This window comes from Ceratotherium simum, chromosome 6, assembly GCF_057802395.1.
Source record: "Ceratotherium simum simum isolate JZ-2026a chromosome 6, ASM5780239v1, whole genome shotgun sequence".
Classification (NCBI taxonomy): domain Eukaryota; kingdom Metazoa; phylum Chordata; class Mammalia; order Perissodactyla; family Rhinocerotidae; genus Ceratotherium; species Ceratotherium simum.
Genome location: NC_141905.1, coordinates 22,943,679 through 22,966,007, shown reverse-complemented (window position 1 = coordinate 22,966,007; position 22,329 = coordinate 22,943,679). Strand labels below are relative to the sequence as shown.

At 52.4% G+C, this 22,329-nt stretch overlaps 1 protein-coding gene across 1 annotated transcript in view; it reads right to left on the bottom strand.

Moving 5' to 3' along the window:
• Nucleotides 1-19,052, bottom strand: part of ZCCHC24 (zinc finger CCHC-type containing 24) — a 62,695-nt gene extending 43,643 nt beyond the window's left edge. The window contains exons 1-2 of the mRNA XM_004426892.3: nucleotides 18,748-19,052; nucleotides 6,498-6,698 (exon numbers count right to left, since the gene is read on the bottom strand). Of these exons, the coding sequence (XP_004426949.1) occupies nucleotides 6,498-6,698; nucleotides 18,748-18,993 (447 nt within the window). The 5' untranslated portion in view covers nucleotides 18,994-19,052. The remainder of the gene's footprint in view (nucleotides 1-6,497; nucleotides 6,699-18,747) is intronic.
• Between the last annotated feature and the right edge of the window lie 3,277 nt (nucleotides 19,053-22,329).

Below are 22,329 nucleotides of genomic sequence, written 5' to 3'. Positions count from 1 at the left end.
CCTTTCTTCTCTTAGTTGATTTAAAAAGCAATTATATAAAACAATATGTATATAATTGTATTATTTGTCCTATAGCATATAGAAATGTAATATATTTTCCAATAACAGCACAAAGGAGGCAGGTGGGAGCAAATCTGTCTTGGACTAAGGAAATGACTCCAGGTGGTAACTTGAATCCACAGGAACAAATGAAAAGAACTGGAGATGGAAAATAAGAAGGCTAATGTGACAAAGCTATGGGTATATACATATATAGTTGCCCTCCTTTCTCCTTTCAGCTTCTCTAAAACACATAAAATTATATAAAGTAATAATTATAACAAGTATTGTTGAATTGTAGTACATATAGACGTAATATGTATAACAACAATGCCACAAAACTGGGAAAGGAGAAGAGAGCTATATTGGACTAACATTTCTATATCTCATTGGAATTAAGTTAGTATAAATCTGAAGCAGATCCTGATAAGCTAAGATGTAATAAGATAAGCCCTAGAGCAACCACTAAGGAAATAGCTAAAAAAAAATGGTGAAAAAATCATTAAAGAAATTAAAATGTTACATTAGAAAATTATCACTTAATGCAAAATAAAAAGGAGTAAAGGAGGCATGGAGTAACAAAAGAGACGTGAGTAATTTAGAAAACAAAAAGCAGAACAGCAGGAGCTGGTCCCGTGGTGTAGTGGTTAAGTTTGGTGCGCTCCACTTTGGCAGCCTGGGTTTGTGGATTTGGATCCTGGGCGTGGACCTACACCACACATCAGCCGTGTTGTTGTGGCAACCCACATACAAAGTAGAGTAAGACTGGCATAGATGTTAGCTCAGGGCTAATCTTCCTCAAGCAAAAAAAAAAAGAGGAAGATTGGCAGCAGATGTTAGCTCAGGGCGAATCTTCCTCAGCAAAAAAAAAAGGTAAAATGGCAGACCTAAATCCAACTATATCAATAATAGCATATATCAAAACAGCATTAATAATAGCATTATCAATAATGTGAAAGGATTAACCAATCCAAAAAAAAGGTAGGGATTGTCAGATTGGATAAAAAATAAACCAAGATTCAACTATATGCTGTCTACAGGAGACACACTTTAGATTCAAAGATATAAACAAATTGAAAGTAAAAGGATGGAAAAAGATCTATTATGTAAACAGCAACCATAAGAAAGACAAACTCAACTTTAAAACAAAAAAATGTTACTAGAGATAAAGAGAGACATTTTACAGTGACAAAAGGATAATCCATCAGGAAGATACAAAAAATTAAAAAAAAATTTTTTTTGTGTGTGTGAGGAAGATCAGCCCTGAGCTAACATCTGATGCCAATCCTCCTCTTTCTGCCGAGGAAGCCTGGCCCTGGGCCAACATCCATGCCCATCTTCCTCTTCTTTATATGGGACGCCGCCACAGCATGGCTTGACAAGTGGCACGTCAGTGCATGCCTGGGATCCGAACTTGCGAACCCTCGGGCCGCCGAAGCAGAGCGCACACACTTAACTGCTGCGCCACCGGGCCGGCCCAAGATACAACAATTGTAAACATAGTTGTACCTAATAACAGAGCACTGAAACACATTCAGCAGAAACTGATAGAATTGAAGAAAAAATAGAAAATTCAACAATAATAGTTGGAGATTTCAATACCCCTGTTTACAATAAAGGATAGAAGAACTAGGCATAACACCAACAAGGAGATGAAAGACATGAACAACACTATAAACCAACTAGACCTAACAGACGTCTATAGAACACTCCACCCAACAACTGCAGAACACATTCTTCTCAAGCGTATATGGAACATTCTCCAGGATAGCTCAAATGCTAGGCTATGAAACAAACCAAAATAAATTTGGAAGCATTGAAATAATACAAAGTATGTTCTCTGACCACAATAGAATAAAATTAGAAATCATTAAAAAAAGATAATTGGGAAACTTGCAAATATGTGGATATTAAACCACATACTTCTAAATAACCAGTGGGTCAAAGAAGAAATCACAAGAGAAATCAGAAAATATCCTGTGGTAAATGAAAATGAAGACACAACATACCAAAACTTATGGGATGTAGCTCAGAGGGAAATTTATAGCTGTAAAGCTCTCCATTAAAAGAGGAAGAAAGATGTAAAATCAGTAACCTAAACTTCCACCTCAAGAAACTAGAAAAAGAAGAGCAAACTAAACCTAAAGTAAGCTGAAGGAAGGAAATAATAAAGATTAGGGTGAAGAATTGAAGGCAAGGACTCAAAAGAAATATCTGTACACTCATGTTCATAGCAGCATTATTCACAGTAACCAAAAGGTGGAAGCAATCCAGCTGTCCATTGATGAATAAATGGATAAACAAAATGAAGTACATGCACACACACACACACTGCCTCAAAAAAGGACGGAAATTTTGACACACGCTACCACATGAATGAATCTTGAGGCCATTATGCTAAGTGAAATAAGCCAGTCACAAAAGAACAAATACTATGATTCCACTTATATGAGGTACCTAGAGTAGTGAAATTCACAGAGACAGAAAGTAGAATGGTGGTTACCAGGAGCTGAAGGGAGGGAAGGAGAGAGAGTTATTGCTTAAAGGGTACAGAGTTTCAGTTTTGTAAGATAAAAAGAGCTCTGTGGATGGATAGTGGTGACGGTTGCACAACAATGTGAATGGACTTAATGCCACTGAACTGTACACTTAAAAATGGCCAAGATGGTAAATTTTATGTTATAATTATTTTACTGCAATTTTAAAAAAGATTGGAGTGAAAAGTAGTAAAATAGAGAATAGAAAAACAACAGAGGAAATCAACTAAACCAAAAGTTGGTTCTTTGAAAAGTTCAACAAACTGATGAATCTTCAGCTAGATTGACCAAGAAAAAAAGAGAGAAGACTCAAATTCAAGAATCAGAAATGAAAGAGGGGGACATTATTACCAACCTTATAGAAATAAAAATGGTTATGAGAGAATATTATGAGTCACTGTACGCCAATAAATTAGATAACTTAGATGAAATGGACAAATTACTAGAAAGACACAAACTACAGAAACTGACACAAGAAGAATTAGAAAATCTGAATAGACATATAACAAGTAAAAAGATTGAATTAGTATTAAAAAAATCTACCCACAAGAGAAAGTCCAAGCTCAGATGGCTTCACGGGTGAATTCTACCACACATTTAAAGAAGAATTAATATTGATTCTTCACAAACTCTTCCAGACAATAGAACAGGATGGAACACTTCCCACATCATGGAACGATAAATGCTACAACATGGAGGAATCTTGAAAACAATATGCTAAGTGAAAGAATCTAGTGACAGGAGACCACACACTATATGAAATGCCCAGAATAGGTAAACCTATCGAGACAGAAAGCAGATTAGTGATTGCTAGGGGATGGGGGATCGGGGGGTGTGGTGGAGTGGTGATAGCCATAGCATATACGAGGTTTCTTTCTGGAGCGATGAAAATGTTCTACAACGGATTGTGGTGATGGTTGCAGAGCTCTGTGAATATACTAAAAATCATTGACTTGTACACTTGAAATGGGTAAATTATATGGTATGTGAATTCCATCTCATTAAAGCTGTTACCAAAACAAGCATTTCACTTTTACATATTATATATGCTGAGCTCTTACATAATATTTCATTTGAAACCAAGGCTTCCATGGTTTACGAAAGCCTTGTCCACCCGTTCCCTCACTCAGGAAGACCTGTACTGAGCACCTGCTGTGTACAGCATCTTGTGCTGGCATGAAGGTCAGACAGCGAGGGGTACAGAGATGAATCTGGCCCAGCACCTGCCCCTAGAGCTTGTGGTCAGATGAGGGGTGGGGAGTATCCAATTAAATTCCAGCCACCAAAATATCTAGGACCTTGCCAGGTTGGTGCACTCTCCATTGTGACACAAGGGAGAAAAAAATAATGCTACAACATTTACTGAGTGCTTACTGTGTGTCAGGCACTGTGCCAAGCACCTTCCACCATTCCTTCATTACAACAATCCTATATGTTAGTGCTCTCATCAGCCTCCTTTTACAGATGATGAAACCGACGTTTTGAGCCTCTGCTCTCCCATCTCTCTTGAAGCGTGGAGGGAGATCTTTGGACCTGCAGGAGTCCCGGATAGAATCAGGTTTGAGATGGGGCCGGAGGAGGGCCTCTACCAGCTCAGGGCAGAAAGTGAGGCTCCACCGGCCATGGGGGTCTCAGCTTGGAATGGCATGGATGCTCAAGGAGGCAAAGAGCACTGAGGTCTCAAGACTGGCATTCTCACACATGTTCTGCCCTCTCCTCAGCACTTCACCTCTCTGAGACTCTGTTTCTTCAACTGTAAAATGGAGCTATGGCTCCTACTTCTGCCATAGAGTTAAGAGCCCTGCACAAGATAAGCGAACATGCTGTGTAAACCATCTAAAGGAAGAACCAGGGTTGGCACTGTGCTGGAAAGCGTAAGGCACCAAGATCAGGGACCCTCTGTCCCCACATTTAGGAGAGCTCTGGCCCTGTCTGCAGAGAGGGCAGTGCGTGCACACACACTCACACACACACACACACACCTTCGCCATCCCTCACCTCTGGCTCACCATCCGTGGCCTTTGGATACTGCTCACCTTGTGGGAGGCACTGCCACCCTTCTCCCACCAACGTGTCAGCCCCATTCCAGCCCTCCGTCTCCTGGAAGATTTCCCAGGCTGCCAGCCCAGTGTGAACACAGTTCCTCAGAGCCCCAAAAACCCATGTTGGTGTGTGAATGCTACCTGCTTGCCAGGGTTAATATCCCAGCTCCCCCACCAACCAGCTAGATGATCCTGTGAGAGTTCTTGACTCTCTCGAAGCATCACATAACATGAGGCTAATAAGAGCACTTAACACAAGGAGTAGTTGTGAGCACTGAATGAAATAATGCTTGCAGATCCCTCAGCACAGTGCTTGTCTCCTCCTTAAATGAGGCTAAGTCCTGCCTTGCCCACTACACAGGCTGTAGGCAGGAGATGACGGAGCGAAAAGTTTTTGAGGTGGTGTTGTTAATGACTGAGAGGTAACAACCCCTGTGCTGGGGGCTCAGCTGGGGAGGCACAAGGGACTGCTGACTGGGTGGGCCATGGGCACATCCTTGAGGACCAACCAGATCCTTAGCTGCCTGTTTGCCCCTCGTCCTGTCCAGAGAACCCCTGGTGGGTAGGGGTCTCACCCTCTGCGGAGATCTCCTCGTGCCAAGGGCCTCTTGCTTACTGCACGTATTGAGGGGTAGACGGGGCCCACTGCGGTACGGATCTGGAGGACAGCCACCAGCGGGTCAGCTCCCACTATTCAAGGTCCGGGGTGGGCGTCTCTTGTCCAGGAGCTGGGGGAGGCCAAGACCCCTGGCGTACACGAATCCCCGGGGATCTTACTAAAATGCAGTTCTGGGGCGGGCCTGAGATTCTGCATTTCCAATAAACCCCCAGGTGACACAGGCGGCTGTGCCTGGCTGTACTTTAAGTAGCAAGGACCAAAGGAGGCATGGCTATTTCTGAGAACAGCAGTGAGTGACAAGCACATCTCGGCCTCCCGCTGGTCCTGAGGGGATCCAGCCCCACCCAACCACGCCCTCGGCTTCCAACATCTGGAGGGTAATACTACATGGATTTTCTGAGTTTCCAGGATTCCGTTTCCATCACACATATAAAATACAAGTAGTACCACATTATAAAAATGTTGGAAAATATGAAAAAATAATAGGAAAAAAAATTACTGATAATCTCATACCATATTTAAAACAACACTTAACCTCTCTCCTCAGGGTTCCAAAGCCATGTCTGTCAGAGATCCAAGGGTCATCTCATGAGTGGGAGCTGCCCCAGGAGCCCCACCCTGCCCTGGCGAAGCACTGGGTGAGAGACGGGGGCCGCGCCCGACACCCCCCATCTCCTGGCCCCCTTCTCACCCGAGGGAGAGATGCCCAGCCCCTTGATGCCTGAGGCCTTCACCCAGACCTAGGCTTGGGTCACAAAGTCGGGCAGGACCCCCCTCCTCCCTCACAGGCAGCAGGCCGCGGAGGAAGCGCTGCTGCAGAGGAGGCAGAGGTGGGGTCTGGGGCAGGGGAGCACATCTGGATTCCTGGCCCAGAGCCCGCATTCCTTCTCTGTGAGTGTGAGGAGATGGGGTCTCTGGAGAGCTGTGAGGAGGCTGCTGGCCCCCAGCCTCCCCCACCATAACAACACCCACCCTGGCAGGAAGACTGGTGGGGACTTGAAGGCCCACAACCTCGTTTTGGGGTCCCCCACCCAGATTGCTGACTAGCCAGTACAGGCCCAAGCTGGGCCTCTGTCCCATCCACACCAGCCAGCCTTGCCTCAGAAACACCAGAGAGGACAAAAGGTGGAGGCCAGAGGGCCACAGGGCCACTTGCTCGTAGAAGGGACCCTGGGGGGCCGCTCCACCTGCCCTACCCATAGTAGCCAGTCCACAGGTCAGTACGGGGCCACAAACCCTGCCCGGGCGGGGCTGCCTTACCTGGGGGCAGTCCTTGATGTAGTGTCCTTTGTTGAAGCACAGGTGGCACAGGTAGTTGGGCGGGGGGCGCTTGCTGGGCTTGCGGCTCTCAGAGCTGAGGGTCAGGTCTGAGAAGTGCTCGGTGAGGGAGCTGAGGCCGTCGGCGATGTTGTTGAGGGAGCCGTAGGGTGAGGCGCTCTTGTACACGCTGCTGCTCAGCGCCTGTGGGGACAGAGGCTGTGAGCGCTCTGGGAGGCCTGCGCACACACGTTAGCAGCCTCGGCCTTGGGGGAATTTCCGCAGGCCCGTACACACACACACACACACACACACACACACACACACACACACAAACACGAATTCACATAGACTCTTCAGCTGCCCATGTGCCCCGGCCTCCTGGAGCCTGAGCTCAAATCCTAACTCTAGTTGTGTGTCCATGGGCAAGCCAGTTAACCACTCTGGGCCTCACTGGCCCTGTCCGGAAAACGGGAATAATGATAACTACCTCCTTGAGTTTCTACAAGGCTAACATGAGGTCACAAATATAAAGCACTTTAAGTCCTGCCTGACACTTAGGAACCACTCAGTAAATGGTGATGATGATCATCATCATTAGTTCCTCTTTACACACTGCCAGGAGACAAGAAGGTAAAGCAGAAAGCAACCTGTTAGATTTGGGGCTCTGCCACATACTCCTGGAGTGACTTAAAGCAAGCCACTTATCTTTGAGCTAAACTCAATTTCTCCATTCTGTAAAGAAGAGGAACATCAGCTTGCAGCATTGTTTCCACTGTACAGATGAAAAGACTGAAGTTCAGCACTTTGCCTGGTCTCCTGCAGCACGAGGCCTGGGCAGACTGCGTCCGGGGAGCCCTCAGCCCGGCCTAGGCCAGCTCTCAGGGAGCCTGGGGAGGAAGTGGCCCACCTCTCTCACCTCTCCCACCTCTCTCACCTCTCCTACCTCCAGTTGACAGGAACCAGATGTCTTGCCTGGCTTCAAAGCAGATGCAGCCCAGGCCCCCTCCTGGTGTATACAGCCTCTATTTATAGGAGTCACGGGCTCCGGGCAGCCAGGCACACTGGAATTTAGCGAAGGTGGGGCCTGCTGTGAGGCTGGCAGGGAGCAGCCATGGGCCCCCTTTCCTGGGGCAAGGCCAAGGCTAGAAAGAGGCAGCTTCCCCAGAAAGGTAAATCGCAAACCTGGGCATGGTGCTTGGGTATCCCCTGGCCCCAGCTCACGTGCCCAAGGACTCCAGGAGTGAACTACCGACCTTGGGGAGACTTGGGTCTAATGGAGAGACATGGTCTTGTTCTTGCAAATCCCCAGGCTAATAGGGGAAGACAACCCCTGAGAGGAAGTTGCCTCCGTTCCCTTACAAAGATGGGGCAGACAGGGGTCCAGGATGGGGACGGTCCTTTCTATGTCCCCTCAGTGTGAGAAGGGGGTGTCAGCTGAGAGCTGGCCCTAGGCGATCAGGCAAGCCACCCAGCAACCAGGACAGATCCCACCTCTCACACATGTATACCTCAGCCTCCCTACTTGTTCCATTTCTGGGGGTCTGGCATCCCCTCCTAGAGGACACAGCCCTCACCATCTGGGTGCCACCTCTCTTCGTGGCTTCCTGGACACCCTGCTACGTGACCCTGGGCTAGCCCTTTCCCTCCCTGGGCCTCTGTTTCTTCTCGTGTAGGTTTGGACTGGAGGCTGGGATCTGGAAGGAAAGACACAGACACCAACATCCAGGGCAGCCCAGGTTCCACACACAGTCGGCCTACAGTGACTGGACACAGAACTCAAAGGCTCCTAGTGACCAGCTCTGCTCTAGCACTGCCTATGCTACCCTGAAAGGGACCAGTGAAAGATACCACACAAACCCGCATTCCACCTCAGGGTGACTCTAGCTCTCAGATGGCCCAGGCAGAGTGGGCCCTCCTGGGAGGCAGAGGGTCCCCATGCCTGGAGGTGTGTGAACCAATACTGGACAGTCTTAAGGAGCGTGGGGAGGGTTGCGATGGAAACGGGATTAGATGATAATAGTTAACGTACACTGAGCACTTACTACACCCCAGGCCCTGGAAACTTGACTCGCACTAAGATAGCTGACACTTGCCACAACCCTGTGAGTCACTGTTCCCATTTTACAGATTAGACGAGTATGCCCAAACTTGTATTGAATGACCTGGGAAACGTTTAACCAATATAGTTTTCTGGGCCCCACCTCAGACCTATCAAAGCAGCTCCCTGGGACTGAGGGCCTGGAATTTGCATTTTTTTATTGTGGCAAAATACACATTACATAAAATCTATCATTTTAATGATTTTTAAGTGTACAGTTCAGTGGCATTAAAAACATTCACATTGTTGTGCAACCGTCACCACCATCCTCCTCCAGAACCTTTTCATCATTCCAAATTGAAACTCTGTTCCCATTAAACACTAACTCCCCACACCGCCCTCCCCCCAGCCTGAATCTGCATATTTTTAAAGCTCCCCCAGGTAGTTCAGGTACAACCAGCCCAGCCCCACTCAGCCTTGGAAGCACCTGGACTTCCCAAGCATCAGGGTCTCTCTCTAGCTTGACTCGAGGCCTCTTCCCACCCAGCTGGCCTGAGGGAGGGCAGCATCGCCCCAGCTTCCCAGAGGAAAGTTCATCCAAACAAGAAACTTGAAGCTCCAAGTGGTGTGACTCACCCTCATGGCTGGGAAACGCAATTTCACAAATAACAACCCCCTTATTTTTTTCCCCTCTTCTGTCTTTTCTTTTCTTTTCTTTTCTTTTTCTGCATAAGATTTAAGCAAGTCCACAGGAATCAGGACTGTTTTGGCTGCAAATTGTTAAGAGGAAGGGGAAGTCTGGTGGGTGCCAGAAAGTGCACTAATTACAACCTTTCCCCCATCTTGTGGCCACACTCCCCTGCCCACGGGCGGCCCCGCGGGTCTCCCTGGGCAGCCAGAGGCCTCTGAGCAGGCTGTTCTATTCCTGGCAGCTCAACACCCTGACCCACCACCTCACAGGGGTCACAGCTTTGTTCCTGTCGCACAGGTAGCTCCAGGTCAGACAGGCGAGGCCAGAGGTCCCCTCTCACCACCTCTCCCACATCCAGTGGACTGTGGCCTGTCCCTCATGGCTGCTCCAGCCCCAATCCAAGATGACATCACCTTACAGCTGAAAGGACAGAGTGGGTCAGCTGACCCAACCTTATTGTCATATTACAGATGGAGAAACTGAGGCCCAGAGAGGCCCAAGGGCACAGACCAGGGCACACAGCCAGGCCTAAGGACCAGGAGTCCTGCTTGCCAGCTGGTGAAAGGGCGGGTGCGGCAGCAAGCTGTTTCCTCTCTGAAGCTCCAAGGAGCTCGAGCCATGGAGGTGAAAGGCGTCAGCCTCTCAGCTGTCTCCACGGCCTGGCCTGTGGGGACTGGAAAGAGTGGAGGCCAGGACACACAGAGCTCCCTCCCTTTCAGCTGCGGAGCTGGGGCCTGGCCTCTTGGGTTTCCCACGTGTAAGCTGAAAAATGGAGCCAGGAAGGAGGGGGCAAACTTGATGATTCCTGCAGTCCTACTTTCTCAAGGTCCAGACACCCAGGTACTGAAAGACACCCCCAGAGCCCGGCATGCAGAGGGCACTAATCAACATGGTGCCATCTGTCCCAAGTCCTGCCTGCCATCTGTAGCTGGAGGGCAAGGCCAGGTGGGAGCTTCCTTTCATCAGCCAGCCCCTAACTCTGCAACACCAATCTGCTCCTCTCGGCATCCCACGGAGGAGCTGCTTTTCTCCCTCCAGCTCTGCCCTCGCTGTCCACCCCGGATGCCCTCTGTGTCCATCCAAACTTCCTCCAGGACCCGGCTCCTGGTCTGGTTCTAACTCTAGTGGTGTGGCCCTGAACCCGCCCCGTCCTCTTACTCGGGCCTCGGGCTACATGGGACAGTGTGAAAAGCACAGATTCAGGTGCTCCTGAGGCCCCATTGGCATCGAGGCTCCGCAGAGCCGCCATGGGAGCTCCTGGACCTCCTGGCCGTAGCACTGTCCCCAGAGCTGCACGCTGGGGACCACTCCATGACTCCCCTGCCCTTGCCTGAAGGAGCTCTGAAGTCTCTCTCTAATTTCTTTGCACAGTGCTGCCTTCTTATTTCTCCACAAGGCTGGACAACCCCGAAGGCAAAGATTCTGCAACCTTCTGTGGCCACAGAGCCCAGACTGTTTCTGCTGCTCCTTACACCCGTGACTGTCCTGGGTGCAGATGATCACAGGCAGGGAAGGGCCTGGGAGCCCCACTTGACAGGTGAGGTAACGGATGCCCTAACACCTTAAAGGATTTAGTTCCTAAGTCAGAGGGGGCTCTCGCTCCAGATTAAGCTGCTCTGGGCACTGGTTGAGGGCAGCCCCACTAGTGTGGTAGGTGGAAGCTTCTGGGCCATCTAGGCCCAAATCACCAGCCTCGGGAAAGAGACCACCTCCCTCTCCTCCCTGGGCCAGTGACCCCAGCAGCCAGCAGGCAGTGTGGGATCCTCACGCCACACCTGGAGGCAGAATGTCAGACTCATGCCCATCGCTGGGACTTCTCCAAAATTCTGGCTTGGCTACTGGGGAAAGTTAGACGAGAAGACACTGAAGTTTATTCTGATCCTACTTGTGTCGTATACTTGCCTGGATCTTTCCCCTTTCGTAGTTCTCTTAAACCCGGCAAGAACACTATTTGGATGGGCTTTATTAGCCCTATTTTATAGAACTGGAAACTGAGGCTCAGAGAGGCTGAGTAACTTGCCCAAGGTAACATAGTCAACGTGTGGCTAAGAGGAGAAAGACACCCAGATCTGCTGGCCTGTTATACTTCAGCCCCCACACAGCCTCCAAAGCTTGGCTTCCCCTACAGGAAGGGGAGCCAGAGGAAAACGCCAGGTGTGGACCACTCTCCTTGGCTCAGAGGCCCTGTGACATCATATTGCCAAGCCCCTTGGCCCTGGCAAGATGAGGCACCAGCTTCTCTGGGCTGCATGAGGGGTTTGGGCCCTGGGGTTGGTAGTTCTACTGAGGGATTTGGAGTATGGAGGCAGAGATTTCCAGGGCTGACTCTACCTGCCAAGCTGTGCTCCCCCACGTCGGCCCCAGGACTGTGAGAGGGCACAGTGGGAGGGGGCAGGCAGGAGTTAGGGCAGGTGGGCAGAAGCTTCCGAGGGCAGCCCAGAAGGAGAAGAGACTGGTGCAGAGGAGAGAAGCAGGAGAGCAGGCAGACGTGGAGCAGCACCTGCGGGGAACGACACGGCCATGGGCGAGGCAACGAGAAGAGCATCATCTGAGCAGGCCTGGCTGGAGCAAATGCTGAGCCCTGTCTCCCAGCCTGAGACGGACCCAGAGGAAGAACTTTGATCCTAGTCCCCAGCTCTGTGGGAGTTCTTTCATCAGCTGAACAACTGCTTTCTTATCCCAAAAAGCCACCCGTAAACGCACTCCCCCGCACACACACAGACACGCGCGCGCACACCACCCCCTCCCCCACTCCTGTCTTTGGGACAAGAAACCATTCACCTCACAAATGACTCCACCCCTTCTCCAGGGGACCTGCACTTCTACCCCTAGGGTCCACCTGGGGCTCCAGCCCCCAGAGTGAAACACACACACACCCCCTACGCACACAGGCAGAGGCGGATGTGGGCTGGGCTCAGGGAGAGGAGACAACTGGTTGTCAAGGCAAGGAGTTGGGCAATGGGAAAGTGAAGCCCCACCTTGTCTGAGGGTTTCCCCAGCCATGGGCAGACCCCAGCTCTGCTCCTGTTTCCAAGATCCAAAGCTGACCCGCTGTAGGTCAGGAAAGTGGCAGGGTGAACCTTCACCCAGGCAGCCCTTCACCCAGGACCCCCAAGGGCACCATTGTATCCTGGAGGCTCATCCACCCAGGACATGCAAAACACAATTCCCTGTGCTCAACGAAAGATTCCAATTTAAATAAGTAGTCCGTGTTCTTTTTGGTAGGGGAGCGGGGAGAGGAATGAGGAATGCAGCAGGGGATGGAGCACAGTGGCAGCAGGACAAAGCAGAGGAGACTCAGGGGAGACTCCCCCTCCCCACTCAGTTCCTCCTGCCTCCACCCAGGTCACCACTCACCTGATAGGCGCTCCCGTTTCACAGCCATTGCCCTCTGCCCAGCTAGAACATAAGCACTGGGGACCAGGCTGCCTCCCACTTCTAGAATGTATTTGTTGAATGAAAGCAGAAATCATGAATCAGAATCTGAGGACTAGAAGGGAACCTAATATCTAGCCAGTCTGGGGTACCACTGAGGCTTGCAGTCTCTATAGCAGGGGGCCTTGATTTGGGATCTGCTATTGACATGAGGGTGCCATGATCCCCTTGATACCATGTGCAAACATGCGTGTGCAAGTATGCTGCACTCTGGGCATTGCACTCAGGAGAGGAACTCCAGATGTCTTCAGTTCTCAAAGAGGTCCATAACCAAAGATGGTGAAGAACAACTAGCATACCTAAGCTTCTGCTGGGATACCTCTAGGGACAAGGTTTCACTATCACCCAAGTCACCTCTTTCCAATTAATCAAACAATCCATAAACATTCCTTCTGTGAGATCAAACAAGAGGATAAGAGACTGAGGAGAACATTCACATAGTCACAAGTTTGGGGAAGGAAGAGAGGAGGAGAGAGTTCAATTCAAGTCATCCATCCACCCATCTACCCAGTGAATGTCAACTGAGCACCTAGTATGTCCCAGGTACTGACTAAGCATTGGACGCTAAGACTGCAACATGGAAAAAGACAGGATTCCTACTCAGAGCGCTGACAACATGCTATAGGGACAGACACATACAGTGCGTATTTCACAGCAAGAACATTGTTAAGACACGCTTTACCAGAAGCAGGTACAACTCATCTGTCACGTTCAGAAGCTGGAGGCACACAGAAGCTGGAGGGAGGTGTGCTCCCCATGGCAACCAGGTAAAGCCTCTCAGAGAAGGGGCATCTACTTGTGCCACAAAGAAGTCGGAATCTGTCAGTTGTACAAGGGTAGGGACCAGCATTTTAGGTAGAAGCAATAGCAAGTGCAAAAGCTTCGAGGAGTGGGACTGCATGGTGTTTTCAGAAACCTCAAGTAGACCAGTAGAGTCAGACGAAGACAGAATAAAAGGTTATACACCACCACCATGCACGCCTGTGCACATGGGCACGTGCGCGCGCACACACACACACACACACACACAGGAGAGATCAAGTATCCTGAGACTTTGGCTGGAGCCCTGGTTCTGCCACTGATTCCCTGACTGTTTCATCCTCCTCTTGAAGAGGCTTAGTTTCCCCATCTGGACAGTGGGGATGTTGCATGCAGCCTAGGACATGAGACAACAGTACTCAGAAGTGCTCAGTGTCCATCTCCTCCACCTCTCCCAAGCCAGGCCACTCGTGGACTCATATCCCATGGAACTCTGGGTTTCTGGGGAGCAGCTGGAGCAGGGGTATAGGAGGAAACTGGGTCCCTGTGACCAATGCCTACCACTCCTCAAAAGGTTTGGGATCAGGGACAAAACATCAGAGGCATTGAGGCTTGACAGAATGCCCCTGGTTACTGCTGCCCTGCACTGGGGCCCAGAGAAAGATCCAGGTGACAGCCAACCTGGAGACCAGCAGGACGAGCCACGGAGACAACTGCGGTTGGACCATAGAAGAGGTCTAGATCTAGCTCTGCCACTGACTTGCTGGGTGATTTCCCAGGCCTCTGTTTTCTCTTCCGTAAAATGGGAGCTATGAAGACAGAGATGCCAAGAATAAAGCACCACCCCAGAGTAAGGGATTGCTACTCAAGGGCCATCTTCTCTGCAGGGCCCTCCTCTTGGTGCTGACAGGACCTGGCTCTCTGCCTCTGCTAATTATTAATTACTAATGCTGCTTGCTCTCCTCCCTCCCACCTGACTCAGAAGGTCCATGAGGTGTGGTCTCCCCTGTGAGCCCAGGCCTGCCCAGTCAACTTAATTTGACACAGGGAGGGTCAGGCCACCTCAGCTAACAGGCCCTCGAATGACGGTCCTCCTTGCTTGAGTCAGAGCTCAGCTTTGCAGGGGTGGCCAAGGGAGCTGGGTATCCTCCCAAGTGACCAGGACCTGGGGCTGCCCCCACCACCCCACACAGACCACAAAGGCTGCTGGGAACAAACTTCAGCTCCTGAAGCCTACTCTCAGCCCCAGTGAAAGAAACTCCCACCCTCACGGAACAGAAATGTGGCTTTGTTCTACACATCTCCACTGCTCAGGCAGCCCCTTGGCTCATCAACACCTGTGGTGGGCACAGCGACACACCAAAACCTTCCAAAGACTGTCAAGACCTGGGGACCTTTTAAAGCAGGACCCCACAGTCGCTCCTCTAAGGGTTCTAATAGCCCTGTCTGTGCAGAAGGGCCGAAGTCACATCTGCTAAACCTCGTGATACTTTTGTTGCTGTTGTCAGATCTCCAACGGGTGGACCAGAGTGGCGAAAAGGAGGGGTCTTCAGTGTGGCAGAAGATAGTATTAGGACCCGGGAGGGCACCTGGGTTAACAGCTCCAGGAAGAGCCTCCTCAGGGTTGGAACTATCCAACAAGGAGAGGTCTGCCTTGACAGAGCATTCCCTGGGCCTGGGGATGTTTAGAAGAACACTGGCAGGTGTTCTGTGCCAAAACTGTACTCTGCTCAAATAGGTATGGAAAATGCTGGGTTGAAGAAAGGTTAACAGGTCTTGTACTGCAGGACTTCTCAGAGCCTTTACTATGCTAGTGGGCTTTGTGTGTCTCCAAAGGAAGGACAGTATGCTATGCTTTCCAAATGTATTTGACCCCAAAGCCCCTCCCCCGACCCCCACAAAGCATCACTTGACTGTAGGGCCACATCTTCAAGCCACATCTGTCCCTGGAGGAAGGGGGAAAGAAAGCGGCCTCCCTAAGCATCTGACCTGGAGTAGGACAGCCACATCTCCCCTTGAGGGGGTACAGGGACTACCCAGGAGGGGCTCTGGGCATCTCGGTGAGTGGCCCAAAAGCTAATGCTCAACAAGGTGATAACTCTAATTTTCTGGAAGTGGAGTTCCACAGCCCCCACACTGCTGTGAATTTAACTTCCAAACAAAACTTGGCAGGGAAGACTCCCATGCCGCCCAACCCCCACTCCCTCTAAGAATCTTCCTTGGGTATCTGGAGAGAGAAAGGAGGGGCTTAGCCAAGAGCCTCAGGAGTCTCTCTCCAAAGACATATAGCTGTTGCCACAGACCAGGGGTTGACACAGGGGTTCACATGCCGTTGTAGACTCAGAGGCCTTCTAAAAACTGCACACAGTGCCTGAGCCTGCTTGGGCCTGGCACCCTTCCCACAAGCTGAGAAGCCCCCACAAGCATCCAAGTCACCTCCTGGTGCTGACTCTTCCACTTGCACATGAACTCTGCCATCTCTCTCTCTCTCTGCTCCCAGGGCCAGTGTTCCACTCAGAACCCTTGGCTTATCTTCAGCTTCCAGAGCTGAGGTTCCAGGGGCACAATGGGCTTCTGTGCCCCCATGTCCTCATCCCCTCCCCCCCCGCCCAAATCCCAGCTGCATTCATGGTGTTTTGCTATTGTGGCGAGAGCAGCCTGGCTAGGGGGTGTAGGAGGGGGTGGGCTCTTGGCACAGGGACTGGCACAGACAGGCCGTGGTCACGGTCAGCATGCAAGTCACATCCACAGGCACTGCCACTGGGCCTGCCAGGCCTTGCACAGAATGGCGACACTCCTGGGCCCCTAGGTCCCTTCACAGAGTCCCCTCTAGCCGACACATGACTTGCTTCCTCTCCAACAAGCCCCTTGGTGGTATTCAGGTGGAGGGTATCTTTTCTTGCCTTCTCAACCAGTTGCTATTTTGGAGCCACATTAGGTCACCAGCTAAGCCCTGGGCGCAGGAAAGGCCTGTCCCCAGGAGCACAGCTGGGGCTCCAAGAGGGTTTAGGAGGCAAAGTGGGTGGAGAGTGAGAGTGAGTGAGCCTGAAGCCAAGAAAGCCTTCCAGAAGTCAGCACGCACAGCCCTCTAGGCCCTCCAAGGAAGCCATTGGCCTGTGAGCATAGGAGAAGCCCCTCTTACCTCCCTTAACCCAGCCTCAAGGTACATCCTCTCCTGTTTGCACAGCTCTCAAATCCCATACACACCACCCTGGGGGATAGCAGAAACTACATTTAACAGATGGGCAAACTGAGGCCCAGACAGAAACAGGGGGTTCCCCCAAAGTCAGGTCATGAAAGACTTTTTCCACCATTGCTCTAGAAAACCTTTACCAGCTCCTTCCACCCTGGCCTCAGTGAAGGAATGTGCCTCTTCATAGGGAAACTGAGGTAAGCAGCCATGAAGTGATAGGAGGCAGGTCCCACTGAGACCCAGCTGGGATCCTGGATGCCAGAAATTTCCAAGTGGAGGCACAACATCCTACTCCCACAGGGGACTCTTAATGGCCCAAAACTCCTGGACCCACATTCAGGGAACAAGGCCACCAGAGGGTGGGAGCAGAGGGAGGCTAGTAGAGGCTGACTAGGGAACCCCCCCTTGACCAGTGGGGCATTGTCACCCTCCTCCCTTAGGGCTCCCATAGGACCCCCAGGACATCACCCACCATTCATACTGTATCATCTTGTCTGTCTTCTAATCTGGGGCCCCAATTAGCCTGTAACTGAATCCCCAGGGGCCCACACGGAGCTCAATAAATCTTTGGTAAGAGAACAAACAATTGAAAAGATGCAGGCACTGAAGAAACATCCCACAAACTGTCCTCCAAGTCACTGGTCACCGAAGCCAGTTCCCTGAAGAGGCGGCAAATCTCTTACAAGAAAGAAAGATTCCCAGCCAAGAACAATTCCTCATGCGGAGAGAGTGCTTTACAGTTTAAAAAGAGCTTTGGCATACAATGCTTTCATCTGGCACCAAAGGGTGCCTCTCCAGACTCATCTCCCTCAACTATGTCCAATTGGCCCAACACAGGTCAACCAGTCCTCTCAGCTCTCCTGGTGTTGGCCCACCTCTAGGCCTTTAGGCCAGCGTTTTAGAAGTCCACGTCTCCTCTGGCGAAAAATGGCAGAGTTGAACGCATTATGTGGCCAGAAAGGGCGACCCTCTGCCTCCCCCTCTCATCCCCAGCACACTAGTGCAACCCTCAAACCATTCAGGACTCTGACTCTCCAAAAACTAATTGGTGCACCCAGGTCTAGAAGGCAAGTGACTCTCATGTGTGTCCTCTCCCCCACCCCTTTCCCCTGCACTTTTGCAGAGAGAGGTGCCAGAAGGAGAGTGAGAGAAGGCCACAAAAGGCTGTCTGCAATTCCCCCATGAGACAGGAGTAAGTGGGAGTGGGGGAAGAGGAGGAGTTCAGCTGAAGGGAGAGACGAGTGGTATCCAGCCAGACTCTGGAGACCCTTCAAGAGGGGCTGGGAGGTCCTGGCAATCTGTGTATTTATCTAGCTGGGGAAGATGCACTGCCCCCTCCACTCTGTAACAGAATCCACCCAACAGGCCGACTTTGCAACGCCAGCCCGCCCAGGTTTCTGGAGACGGCACTGGGCAGCTGGAACCTCTCCCCCTATCTAGGCCCCCTCCCAAGAGCTCAAGAGGATTTCCCTTTCATTTCCTTCCAGGCTGGGAGGGCGGAGGACAGCGCAGTCTGTGGGGTCAAGCCCTCAAAAACCACTTCCTATGTGGCTGGGGAGGGCAGGCAGCTGGAGGATGTATCTCGGGGTCCCTGTGTGAGAACAGCAGGAAAAGCCCTCTGGGCGAGTTACTGCTCTCCAGGGTACCCTTCGGGTCAGGAACCACCGAAGTGTCGGAGGAGAAAAGATTTTAGGCCCCTCTAGAGGAGCTCACAGCAGAATCCGCACTCTAGGTCCCAGCCAGCTGTGGCCAAGAGGGGGATGGGGTTGGGCGTGGGAAGGACACTTGGAAGGGGCTCCCCGCCCTGGCCGCGCCCCTGCTGTCTGGAGAAAATCCGGAGCCCCCAGCCCGGCCGGGGCCCACCCAGTCCCCTTCGAGCAGGGCACCCGGGCTGGAAGAGGGGACAAGAGGGCCCCACCCGCGCCTGAGCTGCTCCGGGCTGGGCTCAGCCGGGAGGTGACGCGCTCCCGGCGCCCCGGGGACTTCGGGAGGCGAGTTTGGCAGAGCTGAGCGAAGCCAAGCCAAGCAGGGCCGGGCAATACGGAGCCGGGCCGGGCCAGGTCAGGAAGAGCGGGGCACATAGAAAAGGGCCCGGCGCGGTCGACGGAGGGCGGGGGCACGCGGGGGCACCCACCTCTCCGCGCTGCAGCTGGAAAAAGCTGTTGAGATAGCTGGAGTGCAGGGGCGAGCCCAGCTGCTCCGGGCGGCCCTTGCCGAAGGCCAGCTCTGGGGGCGCGGCGCCGGCGGGCGGCTCGGGCCGGAAGGCATCGAAGGCGCTCGCCTGGTGCGTGTCCTGCAGCGACAGGTAGACCCAGTTGAGCAGCTGGGCCGGCTGGTACACCGAGGCAGCGCTCGTGTCGATGGCCGACAGCAGGCTCATTTTGCGGTGGCGGTGCCGGCCCCTCCCCGGCCGCCCGCTCGCGCCCCCCCACCCCAGGCGGAGGGGCGGGCACCGGGGAGCCTGCGCCCCCTGCCCGCCACCCAAACCCCGACGCGATCGCCCCGCGCCCTGCGCCCCGCGCGCTGCCCGCAGCCGCCGCCGCCGCCGCCGCCGCCGCCTCCCCCCGACTGCAGCCGCAGCGCGCGCGGGCGGAGGAAGGAGGCAGCGAAAGTTGGGCAGGAAACTTTTGGGCCCGCCCCCTCCGCGCCGCCCGCCCCGCCCCGGGATCCGCTATCTGCCTCAGTGCTGACCCCTTCGGCGGCCGCTCCCGGGGTGGGGTCCGCCGAGGCCCCGCCCCCCTGGCACCGTCCTCGCCCTCCATTGGCCGTCTCATTGAATATGGAGTGACGGGGGCGGGGTGAGCGGGGAAACCGGGCTCGTCCACACGCGCAGCTCTTGGCTGGCCCGCCCATGGGCGGACCCTCCCAGGCCCCACCTCGGTCCCCCCCGCGGCCAACCCAGCTCCCGGAGCCGGCGGGAGCTCGGCACAGCCCCGGCCGGATCAATCTCGTCTCGCTCAGCTGTGGGCTCTCTTCTCTCGTGCTTCCCAGATCGTCGCCGGTTATTTCATTTTCTTCCTTTCTCCCTTTGCTATTTTCCTTCCTTTCTGTTACTCTTTCCTCTCTCTTAGACGAATATCTCCTGTGTCCCTTGTCTCTCTGTCCGTCTCGTTGTCTTTCTCTGCGGATCGGTCTGTCTCTGACTCTGTCTCTGTCTCTCGCTCATCTTTTCTCTTTCTGTGTAGTCTGATGTGTCTCTCTCTCTGTCCCTCTCCCGACTCAGACACACAGACAGACAGACACACACACACACTTCTCCCTCCCTCCTCTCGATATCACCGTGGGACCCTCCCCCTCCCACTTAATTCCTTCCATCTGCAGAATCGCTTGCTGGCCGGCTCCGCCAAGGGGGGCCCGGGTTCCTGCCCCAGGAAGGACTCCCCGCCCCCTTCCCTCGCCTTTCCGCCTCCCCCTCTCGCTTCTCCAGTTTCTGCTCTGGGCCCGCCTCGCTTCTCGCCCCTTTCCTCCGCCTGGATTCCCGGCTCCAGCTCACCCCGGTGCCTCCGCCGGTCGCCAGCACCCCAGATAGGTCCGGGGGAGCTCGGAAAGACGACTGTCACCCACCCCCCAGGACGACCCAGCTGGTCCAAGAGTGCCTGGGGGGAGCCAGAGTCCCCGCCCCCGCCTCTGCCTGACGCACCCCGAAACCCCAGGGCCTCACCCTCTCAGTTTGGGGTACTCATGGGGTGCCTGCTCAAGGCGCCTGGAGGGGACCCGAGTCACCTCTCCCACCTCAAACCTGGCTCTGAAGCCGTTCCACCAGGGTTCAAGTGCCAGCTCGGCCGCCTTCCAGCTGAGTGACCTCGGAATAGCGCCTAACCTTTGAGAGAGAACCTGTTTTCTCTTTCGTAAAATGGGGACGGTCACCGTCCTACCTCTGGGATGTGTGGGAGCTTATCAGTTTGAGCTTGGTAATCAGAAGATATTCCATGAAGGTCAGCTCTCCAGCCACCCGGCTCCACTCCACGAGGATTTCTCCCACTACCTGCACGAGGCACATCTATGGGTTTTAATGAAAGGACTTCAATGATGACCAAGTGCTGCCCTTTCCCACCATGTCACCAACCAAGAACCCCTTTGATTTTTTCTGTCTCAGATTATTTGATCATGTTTTCAAAGATTTTGTTTATCAAACGATTTGTGATTATTAATACAAACAATAGTACATATACCAATCATATCTTAATATTTTTATTCTTTGGAGACATATCCAGATAGTACCCTTTATATTTTAAAAAAGTGGTAAACCTATTTGTTTAAAGAGAAGGTACACAGTTGTTGGAAATGAATATGATAACCATTTTACTCTTGGCGATATTTGGGGTCATCTCTGGAACTCTACTACTATCTTTGACATTCCAAGGTAGGGGGAGGGGAAATAGGCTTTGGAACCACTGATCTAGACTTTCCCTAGATTTTTTAGAGAAAACTGCTGTTCAGAGAGGAGACATCTTCCAGTTGTACAAGCAGGCAGTTGGGGAGCCCAGAGGAGACCTTGAGGCACCCAGCTCCAGCCCAGAGCTCTCTGTATCTGCCCCCACTAGCCTTCTGGGTGAGGGTAGTAGCCCTGTTATGTTGAAACTCTGGCATTTTTCCCTAGTATGGGTTGCAAGTTCAAATTGCTTTAGGGGTCAGGCAGTAACCACTAGGTATAAGGCAATAAACAGGTAGCGATGGGGCCTGGGAGAACTAATGTGCTAGTCACACAAAACCCTTCTGTCATGTGCAGCCTGAGACAATGGGACTCTGACACCTGCTTAGAGAGACAGCTGGTCTAGGGTTCCCTGTCCTTCAGAGTGATTTGATGCTGTGAGGGTGCTTGTCCTACTGGTGATCACACTGATGCCCTCTGCCCCTTTCATCCCACCCCCATCCCCGCCCCAAAGTTCCTCCACAGGGCCTGGTGCAGAGATAGTAGATGACCCAAAAATGTTTGCTAGGTTGATGGCTGGATGGAGGGATGGCCAGGTTATGCTGCCCTTTGAAGCTTGAACGGTTTCTTTGGTTTTGTATTTTTCTCCCTCCCCTTGCCCACAGCACACCTGCTCAACATGTGAGCTCTGTACCCAGTAGGTGATCAATAAATTTTGGCAACTGACTGGCAGTTTGCCTGGATAGCAGCTGATTGACCTGAGGTCAGCCACTCAGGATTCCCTGAGACAGCACCTCCTGTGGGATGGGGGATGATGGGTGAGAGTGACCGGATGGGTATCAGAGGCCTGGGTACCACACTCGGAAGACTGGGTCAGGCCCAAACTCTGTGCTTCCCCGCTCCTTATCATGTACACATTAAGAAGCCTTGCATTTAAAAGGTCAGAGGTCCAAGCCCAAGCCTTCGCTTTATGGAGGAGGAGGCACCATGGCCCAGAGAAAGAAAGGGACTTGCCCAGAGTTACCCAGGAAGCCTGATGGCTAAGCCACCTGCTCCTAATCTGCTCCACATCCTGGCTCTCCCTTCTTTGGTCCTGGTCTGGCAGTATCCTGGTGTGGCAGGTCTGGCCCCATACACAGTCTTCAGAACTACAAGTAGGAGGGAACTCCCAGAGGAGGCTTGGGACCCTGTTCCCTTTCCTTTCTGGTGACTCCGTCCACCCTGTGGCCTCCAGAATTGGACAATGGAGAGAAGACATGATTTGGAGAAAAGAAACCTGGTTGAGTAGCCTTGGGCAAGTCTCTGCCTTCTCTGTAGACCTCAGTTTTCTCAAATAGTGACTGA